Below are 10658 nucleotides of genomic sequence, written 5' to 3' on the forward strand. Positions count from 1 at the left end.
ACAGAGGGTATAACCAGTGAGCGGAGCAGTATAGTCGGACGGGGCCGACCATACGAAACCCTACACAACTACCACGAACTCTAACTTTCTGAGGATATTTATTCCGAGTCTGAGTAATATTTCCTGATATTCCTTACTTTTTCGAATATTCTGTTATTATTATTATATTTATTATTATTATCTGATCATCACCGAAAATTATAGACGTTATCCTTGACCACACCTGGACCCTCGTGGAAAATTTCAAAGCGTTCCGCGCTATATTTCCGCCTCTAGTGTGGTAATGGGTTACTAAATAGTATCTGAATACGTAAGCACCTGTAAATATTTGACTGTAACTCCCACATCTGAGTAGATACATCACTATATTTGGTATCAAGTTAAAGGCCAACCATTCCCCTTGGATATGCTATCAACTCCTCGGGTCTACATCCTCCAGGAGTAAATATATATGCCATAGAATAAAAATTTTGTCATTTTTCACACAAAAGTCAGGGTCCATTTGACCCGCTAAATATTGACCGATCTTTATCAAAACATGCATGCTTATTCTCTGGCCCGAGCCCCTTCTCCATGCTCTGTGTTTGGGCCATAATTGCGGCCTCTGGAGCGACCAGAAAAACCGACAAAAATTATGTTTTTGGTCCATTTCATCCCTTAAATCTTAATCGATCTTTTCCAAAAACAATAGGGGTCTTCATTGGCCAGAATCCATCCTACATGCAAAATTTCGTGAAGATTGGTCCATAACTGTGGCCTGTATCGTGTTTACAATTATAATGGACAGACGGACGGACGGACACACATGTCTAGATCGACTCAGCTAATCGAGATATGACGATCGATATACTTAAAGGTGGGTCTAGGACCAATATTTCGCGGCGTTACAAACATTTGGGGCTGCACAAAGCTATAATACCCTGACAACATAGTTGTGTAAATTCATCAACTTGACACGAATGATTCCATAGATCGCCAAACAAAATATCATACAAAAGTCATTATTAACAAATTATTAACTTCTCAAGAGTCATATTAATAGATTTGCTTGGGACAATTATTAACCGACACATAAATCATCAACATTTCGTGATTTGCAATAACACTTGTTGCCCTACAAAAAAAAAGTAAATTAATATCCCATAGCGCCAATATACGAAATTTATTGTCAAATATTAATTATCTGTACATGTATTATTTACATACACATTTATATATATTTCGCATGTTTATGTGAAAATACTTTACATATAAATACAGATGACTTCAGATAATCACAACTCAAATCTTTAATAAATAAGTGAACTAGGATTTTCTAAAGGGGTATCAAATACATTGAATGTAATCAGCGAATGTACGCTTTTAACAGCATAAATCGGTCGTAATAGGCCTATAGGAAATAGACAGGAAATAACATGTATACTTCTAACATTTAAATGTACATATTCACTCTGTCATGTAGCCGTATCACTGGGATAACTGGTCGTTATTGGAAACCCCTACATATACATAGTACTTCAGCACCTATTTCCTGAGTAATAATATTTCTTTATGTGAGGTAAATGCAATTTACAAGCAACATATATCGATCTGTTACTAAAAAATTAATATTTTACATTTATCTGGAGCCTACTGTACTATAAATCACACTTTAATAAAAAAATACATGTAGACAAACACCTTTTCAACCACCACTAATGTATAACTTAATTGTTCCCCAACATCAAACAACAAAGAAACTAATCACCACGTTTTTTTGGTGGGCTTGGGGAACACGCAACCTACGCATATTTCCTATGATTGCGTACGCGTTTCAGTGTGCGTGAATTCTCCTGTCTCTTTGGGATTTGCATGTCTGAGTGACATAAAAATTATCTAAAAACACTTTACCGATTGAATAGCCAATTAAATGATGTGTTTTTTGTTTTTTTTTTTCGTTACAAAGGAATTATGTGCGGTTATCTCTAGACTCGTGACTTATAAACGATAAAATGTAGTCATAACCTTTAATAATGCAAATTATGTTTACCATAATTTTCAAAAACATGCATGAATTTTGTCATTGGGTATATGGGAAATTACAAAAATCTTTTAAATTCCTTGAAGCTGAGGTTTGCAAGGTTATAACTCGCGAAATATGAACATATTGCATATAATTTAAATTCAATTCTATAAAATGAAGTGTTCTTGTCAAAATCTTGAAATATTGGTAATAAATAATAAGTTGCGTGGAAGCTGTGATGGTGGTAATGTAAAAAAATGGGTGAAAATGTGTTGAAGCCAACGAGTTTTTTTGTGTTCGTTCCCGATTTGTGGCTAAACTACACAACGCACACACATGTGATCAGTGACTAAGTTGCAGAATACCACATGGACAATATGGTTCTAATGTATGATTTTTCGATATAATCACTGCAACCACCCAAAATGGATGCTGACATTTTGAAGCCGGATTTTCGGTGTTTTTTGAATTTTTCTTATAATTAGGATGCGCATCCAGACAATAGAATAAACTAATTATAGGATCGTAGAACTCGTGATTCTGCTTCGTTTAGTGTATATCTCATGAATGTGCCCACTGTAGCTTCTTTGCAATTGGGTTCCAAAGACGAAAATTTAGTGCGTAAATTTTTATAAAAAACATATTTTTTTAGTCTAAAATTAAGAAAGTCCATTCAAATTCCGTGGAACCCCGCGTGATTTTAGTTTTTTTACGTGCCGGATCTAATGAGCCCATCCATGTTCAATTCCGCCCATTAAAACGGCGGATATAGGTACCTTGAATGTGGGAAAAACTGCAAAAACTTATTTTGACAAATTCGCGTAAATAATCGCGGTTTTCTTCGAATTAATTTTACATGCATTTATGCTTGTATTGTCAAATTCGCGAATCTGCGTGGAAATAGGTCAAAAATACATCGATACGCGAATAATATGCATATTTTATCCAAAATTGATTGTGGAGGCACATCCGCGGTTCTAACCGATCCTTTTAAAATAGGTGTCCTTTTGCGTATTTTCATAGGAGATTACTAAAATCGGATGCGCATAAAAATCGTATGCACGTTGCGTGATTTTTAGCCATTTTTAGGGTTTTTGCATAGTAAAGTGCATCGAGTGGCACACTTTGACCGCTAAATTAAACATTGAAAAATTAATAATTATTGAAAGACATTGATTCGGTTTATACGAAAATCGCATGCGCATCAACTGATTTCAATTAATTCGCGAATTGCAAGCTTTTCAATATTGATCATTTTTATGTATTGTAAATGCAATATATTTAGCCATTAATGACGTCGAAACTCTTATCAGATGAATCTGCCGATATTTAACAATCATCTAAAAGAATTTGCAGAAGAAAGCGTCGTATATTTTAGAAGATTAAGGCAAAACCGTATCCTCTTAACCATACTAAAAAAATCGAAAATTCAAAAAAAAAATAGTTTTAATTCAAAAATTAATTTATTTTATTTTCCGATATCTTCATGTTTCTATTTGTTTTTCGCGACTATTAAACCGTATTTCAGTGTGATTTGACTAGTATGCAAAGAAAACAATGGTGTTTAAGCATTTGTGAAGAAATTCGCGAATTACAACGAATAGGAATTCATTTAATATATATTTGAAATACAAGATTTAAAACCGCTATAACTTTTGTGCGCAGCATCCGAATTTGTGAACGCGAACAGATTTCGAATCAGCATATTTTTCTTAACCTATGTACCAAAAATCATAAATGTGCTCGCAAAAAAAATTTTCAAAATTTTTTTAATGGAATTTTAAAAGAATTTTGTAATTTCCCATATAAAAATTATAGGAACAATAGGAGATGGTATTGAAAAGAAGATACATTGTCAATGAAATAAAAATGTTGTTGACTTAGGTAATGTATCTCTAACATTAAACAAATTGCTGAAAATAATCGTCATGTCCCCTGAAGCATTTGTCGTCAGGTCCCCATAGAAGGTCGTCAGGTTCCTTAGAAAAAAATTCGTCAGGTCCCCTGAGACATTTTTTTCCATAGGAAAAAAAAAATCATCAGGTCCCTGAGGCATTTTTTTCATAAAAAAAATCGTCAGGCCCCTGAGCCATTTTTTTGCATAGAAAAAAATCGTCAGGTCCCCCGAGGCATTTTTTCCATCGAAAAAACTCGTCAGGTCCCCTGAGAAAAATAGATAGAAAAAAACTCGTCAGGTTCCCTGAGGTGTTTTTTCCTATAGAAAAAAACTCGTCAGGTTCCCTGAGGTGTTTTTTCCTATAGAAAAAAATTCGACAGGTCCCCTGAGGTGTTTTTTCCTATAGAAAAAAATTCGTCAGGTCCCCTGAGGTGTTTTTTCCTATAGAAAAAAATTCGTCAGGTCCCCTGAGGTGTTTTTTCCTATAGAAAAAAATTCGTCAGGTCTCCTGAGGTGTTTTTTCCTATAGAAAAAAATTCGTCAGGTCCCCTGAGGTGTTTTTTCCTATAGAAAAAAATTCGTCAGGTCCCCTGAGGTGTTTTTTCCTATAGAAAAAAATTCGTCAGGTCCCCTGAGGTGTTTTTTCCTATAGAAAAAAATTCGTCAGGTCCCCTGAGGTGTTTTTTCCTATAGAAAAAAAATCGTCAGGTCCCCTGAGGTGTTTTTTCCTATAGAAAAAAATTCGTCAGGTCCCCTGAGGTGTTTTTTCCTATAGAAAAAAATTCGTCAGGTCCCCTGAGGTGTTTTTTCCTATAGAAAAAAATTCGTCAGGTCCCCTGAGGTGTTTTTTCCTATAGAAAAAAATTCGTCAGGTCCCCTGAGGTGTTTTTTCCTATAGAAAAAATTCGTCAGGTCCCTGAGGTATTTTTTTCCTATAGAAAAAAATTCGCCAGGTCCCCTGAGGTGTTTTTTTCCTATAGAAAAAAATTCGTCAGGTCCCCTGAGGTTTTTTTTCCTATAGAAAAAAATTCGTCAGGTCCCCTGAGGTGTTTTTTTCCTATAGAAAAAAATTTGTCAGGTCCCCAGAGGTGTTTTTTCCTATAGAAAAAAATTCGTCAGGTCCCCTGAGGTGTTTTTTTCCTATAGAAAAAAATTCGTCAGGTCCCCTGAGGTGTTTTTTTCCTATAGAAAAAAATTCGTCAGGTCCCCAGAGGTGTTTTTTCCTATAGAAAAAAAATCGTCAGGTCCCCAGAGGTGTTTTTCCTATAGAAAAAAATTCGTCAGGTCCCCTGAGGCGTTTTTTTTCCTATAGAAAAAAAAATTTCGTCCATAGAAAAAAATTCGTCAGGTCCCCTGAGGCATTTTTTCCATAGAAAAAAAATTCGTCAGGTCCCCTGAGGCATTTTTTCCATAGAAAAAAATTCGTCAGTTCCCCTGAGGTATTTTTTTCCATAGAAAAAAATTCGTCAGTTCCCCTGAGGTGTTTTTTTCCTATAGAAAAAAATTCGTCAGGTCCTCAGAGGTGTTTTTTCCTATAGAAAAAAATCGTCAGGTCCCCAGAGGTGTTTTTTCCTATAGAAAAAAATTCGTCAGGTCCCCTGAGGTGTTTTTTTTTGGCACAGTTCACTTATTTGGCCCAAGGACGAACCCTATTGAAATTGGGAAAAATCGGTTCAGATTTAGATATAGCTGCCATATATATTTTCGTCCGATTTAAGGTAAATGGTGCACCAAAGTCCCTATATATCGTTCGATTTCCACGAAATGAATTAAGCCTAGAATGAATTAAGCCTAGAATGATGTCTGCCAAGTTTCGTGAAAATCGGTCCAGATTTAGATATAGCTCCCATATATATTTTCGTCCGGTTTTAGGTAAATGGTGCACCAAAGTCCCTGAAAATCATTTGATTTGCGCGAAATTTGACATAACGTATTGAATTGAGCCTAGAGTGATGTCTGCCAAGTTTCGTGAAAATCGGTCCAGATTTATATATAGCTCCTATATATAGTTTCGTCCGGTTTTATGTAAAAGATTCACAAAAGTCCCTATAAATCTTTCGATTTGCACGAAATTTGGAATAGCATACTGGATTGAGCCTGGAATGATGTGTGCTGAGTTTCGTGGAAATCGGTTCAGATTAAAATATATATAGTTCCGTCAGATTTAATGTAAATAATGTACCAAAGTTCTAATATTGCATAGATCGATTGATTTTAAGTAATTGACGCTCCAAGGAACCAATATATGGTTGATAGGAACAAAACGTACTGAAATTAGTGTAACCCAACCTGTGACAAGTTTCGTTGAAATCGGTTTATATTGGATATAGATTCCACATATATTTTCGTCCGATTGTAAGTAAACGGTGCAAATGGTGTTTGTCAGATTGACATGAAATTTTGCACAACGTACAAAATTGAGCATAGAATAACGTAGTTGCGTTTTCTAGAAGTACAGACATAGCACAACGGCCCAGCATTTGTCCCATTGTAACACACAAATGACATGCTTATAGATTGATCTAAGTTGATTCACATTTAGATAAATATCACATATTTTGTTTCATCCAATTTCATGTTAATAGTCCTGTTTAATATACCCATAGTGGTGAAGGGTTCCTTACTGGTTTCCTATAGAAAAAATTCGACAGGTCCCCTGAGGTGTTTTTTCCTATAGAAAATAATCGTCAGGTCCCTGAGGCATTTTCTTCCATAGAAAAAAATTCGTCAGGTCCCCTGAGGTATTTTTTCCATAGAAAAAAAATTCGTCAGGTCCCCTGAGGCATTTTTTCCATAGAAAAAAAATCATCAGTTCCCCTCAGGTATTTTTTCCTATAGCAAAAAATATATCGGGTCCCCTGATATATTTTTTCCTGTCGAAAAAAATTCGTCAGGTCCACTGAGGTATTTTTTCCTATCGAAAAAATAATTGTCAGGTCCCCTGTATTTTTTCCTATCAAAAAAAATTCGTCAGGTTCCCTGATGTATTTTTTCCTATAGAAAAAAAATTTGTCAGGTCCCCTGAGGTGTTTTTTCCTATCGAAAAAAATTCGTCTGGACCCCTGAGGTGTTTTTTCCTATAGAAAAAAGTCGCCAGGTCCCCTGAGGTGTTTTTTCCTATGGAAAAAAGTCGTCAGGTCCTCTGAGGTGTTTTTTCCTATAGAATAAAAGTCGTCAGGTCCCCTGGGGTATTTTTTCCTATAGAAAAAAATTCGTCAGGTCCCCTGAGGTGTTTTTCCTATAGAAAAAAATCGTCAGGTCCCCTGAGGTATTTATTCCTATAGAAAAAAGTCGTCAGGTCCCCTGAGGTGTTTTTTCCTATAGAAAAAACTCGTCAGGTCCCCTGAGTTGTTTTTTCCTATAGAAAAAACTCGTCAGGTCCCCTGAGTTGTTTTTTCCTATAGAAAAAACTCGTCAGGTCCCCTGAGTTGTTTTTTCCTATAGAAAAAACTCGTCAGGTCCCCTGAGTTGTTTTTTCCTATAGAAAAAACTCGTCAGGTCCCCTGAGTTGTTTTTTTCCTATAGAAAAAACTCATCAGGTCCCCGGATGTGTTTTTTCCTATAGAAAAAAGTCGTCAGGTCCCCGGAGGTGTTTTTTCCTATAGAAAAAACTCGTCAGATCCCCTGAGGTGTTTTTTTCCTATAGAAAAAATTCATCAGGTTCCCTGAAGTGTTTTTCCTATAGAAAAAAAATCGTCAGGTCCCCTGAGGTGTTTTTTCCTATAGAAAAAAATAGACATTGATCAACACCTAAAATCTGGTACGAACCCTGTTTTCTTTCGTGTTCTGCACCCGGTGTTCTAAGATTGATAATTTATACAGCGTTGTTAAACTAAACAGGAAGTAAAATATGGCAAATGTTTTTTTTCGAAAATGGCATCGATAACATGACCCTAAATCTGGAAACCTTGAGAACATGTCCTCCAAGAAGGTGGCTCGAATTTCTAAATCACTTTAACCCTCTATACAATTTTCATTTTCAGTCAATAGCCTATATTTTAATAATATTAATTAACAACGACAGTTTTCAAATACATTAAAAGATTTCCATGAAATATACTAATACCACAATAAATAGATTTACAATAATACACGAACAAAATTTCCCAACTTACCTTTAGGCGGTGACGAATGATAGTATAAGCCTTGAAAACGACGTCGACGTTTGGGAGGCATTTTTGTTCCTTCTATTTATTTCGTCTCGTTTCGTTTCAATATTTAATTGTTGACAACAAAAACTTTGTTAATTATTTACCCGCCGTGTACAATGAATTCATTAGGGCGGACAATATTTGTTGGTTTAGTTTCCGTTTTACAATTCTCATCGATAAATGGAAGAAAACTGAACTCGAGGACGACGGTGGCGATGAATGAATGGCATGGAATGACCGAAACAAAATGTAATGACGAATTCAATAATACAACAACTACACGACTCGACAATAACGACGATTGAAGATTACGACCGTATTCACGAAGACTTCGTTGATGTTTAACAAATTGTTACAATTTTTTTTTTATTTTTTACTAGCCACAAATTGTTTTTAATAAAAATTTTCCACACAACATTTCATACATATGAATTTTTAGATATTTCACTTGTCTCTCATTTTTGTTTTGTTGGTGTTATTTTTGTTGTTGTTGTTTTTGCTAATAACATTGCATTGATGTCTATCAGCTCACGTTCACCTCATTTCAACATCGTGTTTGAAACTAATTTATCATATCTTATGACCTGAGGTGGAATTTTTGCATTCGCCATTTTTGTTGTTGTTTTATTATATTCTGTGAAATAGAAATGACACCGGAAAATAAGTCATATTTTTCTCACTTGGGTTTTTACACAAAATGCCATGTATTAGTGTTTTCATATTTTGTCACTATCCTGTTGGACAATTCAATTCATGGCGATGATTATTATAATAATTATTATTATTTTTGTGGTAATAATGATGTTGAAAAAAATTAGAACGAAATGCATTCAGTTAAAAACACACACACATACACTGATGACTGATAGAAATGTATATGAACCATTGCATGCAGAGGGATGAAGTTTTTTTTTAAGGTGGGAGGTTTTGTAATCTATCATTTTTTAATAGGAAATAATTTTTCCTATATTTTTCGGCCGAAATTATATATGGAAGCTATATTTAAATCTGCTTACAAAATCATTTAATCAAATCGGAAGAAAATACATATGGGAACTATGTCTAAATCTGAACTGATATCTTATCCCCTGAGAACCTCAAATAACCAATTGCTATAATTTTGGCTGAAGAGTGATGCTGGGGCTTCAAAATACTTAAGATCGAGCGGAGCCCTTTTACAGGGGCCATGTCAAAACCTTTTCTGCTAGAAAATATTTTAGTCTCCGCTCAAACTTGGAACTTGACGAATATTAAGTGTAGCCACTATTGTTGAAAAAGACACCTTAAATTGGACGTGCCGAGAACATATGAACAGTTCGGTTATTATACGAAGAAGCCATTTTAGTTGTAAAATTCGACTAGGATCCTCAAACTATTTAACCAAAATCGGTTGTAATGCGACAATATGAACCTACTTGAATAGGTCCATTCTGTGACACATATATAACTATCGGATTCGATATTAAAAATGAAAAAAATATATCGGTACCATATATGGGCGCTATGTCTTATCATTAGGTCACATTAAATTTTTTTCTTCGGGAACATTCAAGGCCACATTATAGTACGTTTACATTGTATCGGATTTCGTTAACATAGTGGGTAAAAATTGGCAATATATATTGTAAATATGCCAAATAAATCCTCATACTGTAGGTTAACCCGGTAAAAACTTCTAATGTAAATCCTGTTTTACAGTCAATATTTTTTGATACTGTTATACATTAAATAGCTGCGGATTGGATCTATTTTAGAGTGGAGTCAGAATCAGACACTTCAATGCAATTTTGTAAACACAGTACAGCCCACAGTATTTTGCATGTAGGACGGGTTCTGGCCAAAGAAGATCACTATTGTTGGAATGGACCAAAAACTTAATGTTTGTCTGTTTTTCTGTCTAGTCGCTCTAGAGGCCACAATTATGACAGGAACATCACGAAATTTTACACATAGAAAGAGATCTGACCATGGAGTAAGCATGACAGCTCTGATGAAGACCTTACGGCTAATGAGGGTATATACATTTTGCTACAGCAGACATGTGCCTCATCTAAAATATTGGTTTTGACCCCATGTTTCTTTGGACCAAATCCGTTTCAGACAATTTGGAGTCGATTTAAAAATGACTGGCTGGCTGTTGCGCACGATAACTCTCGAAGGGAGTAACCGATTTCATCCCAACTTTGCACATCCTATTTTTTCTTCTAAACTTTGCTTATGTTAAGATTGCACCGATCGATCCACTTCTTCTGGTACCTCCCCCACAAGCGGTCAATATTTGTAAACCCAATATCGGGCTAATAAATGTCCGATTTGAACCAACTTTTGCACATCATGTTATCTTTACCTAACCTAGATCAAGTTCGAAGATGGGTCCCATTGGTCCACTCCTGCATGTACCTCAATATTTCCAATGTCCGATTTTAACCAAATTGTGCACTACTTATTATTAATGTAGTTACCAAGCCTAAATCTAAGCCGAAGATAAGACTCATTCGCTCACTCCTTCTGGTACCTCCCTAACAAATGGTAGAAACTTTCAAGAAATCCAATATCAGGCGAATGAAATTTCCGATTTTAGCCAAAAGTTGCACAAAATATTATCTTC

General features: G+C 35.3%; 1 protein-coding gene across 1 annotated transcript in view; it reads right to left on the reverse strand.

Annotated features, from left to right (window-relative positions):
- LOC133337756 (titin-like) overlaps nucleotides 1-8237 on the reverse strand; it is a 57031-nt gene extending 48794 nt beyond the window's left edge. The window contains exons 1-2 of the mRNA XM_061545961.1: nucleotides 8109-8237; nucleotides 8015-8077 (exon numbers count right to left, since the gene is read on the reverse strand). Coding sequence (XP_061401945.1) covers nucleotides 8015-8075 — 61 coding nt within the window. The 5' untranslated portion in view covers nucleotides 8076-8077; nucleotides 8109-8237. The remainder of the gene's footprint in view (nucleotides 1-8014; nucleotides 8078-8108) is intronic.
- Nucleotides 8238-10658: the final 2421 nt, after the last annotated feature.

The sequence above is a fragment of the Musca vetustissima genome, unplaced genomic scaffold, assembly GCF_032173495.1.
Source record: "Musca vetustissima isolate MV318-11 ecotype Yass unplaced genomic scaffold, APGP_CSIRO_Mvet_v1 utg73943, whole genome shotgun sequence".
NCBI classification, from domain to species: Eukaryota; Metazoa; Arthropoda; class Insecta; order Diptera; family Muscidae; genus Musca; species Musca vetustissima.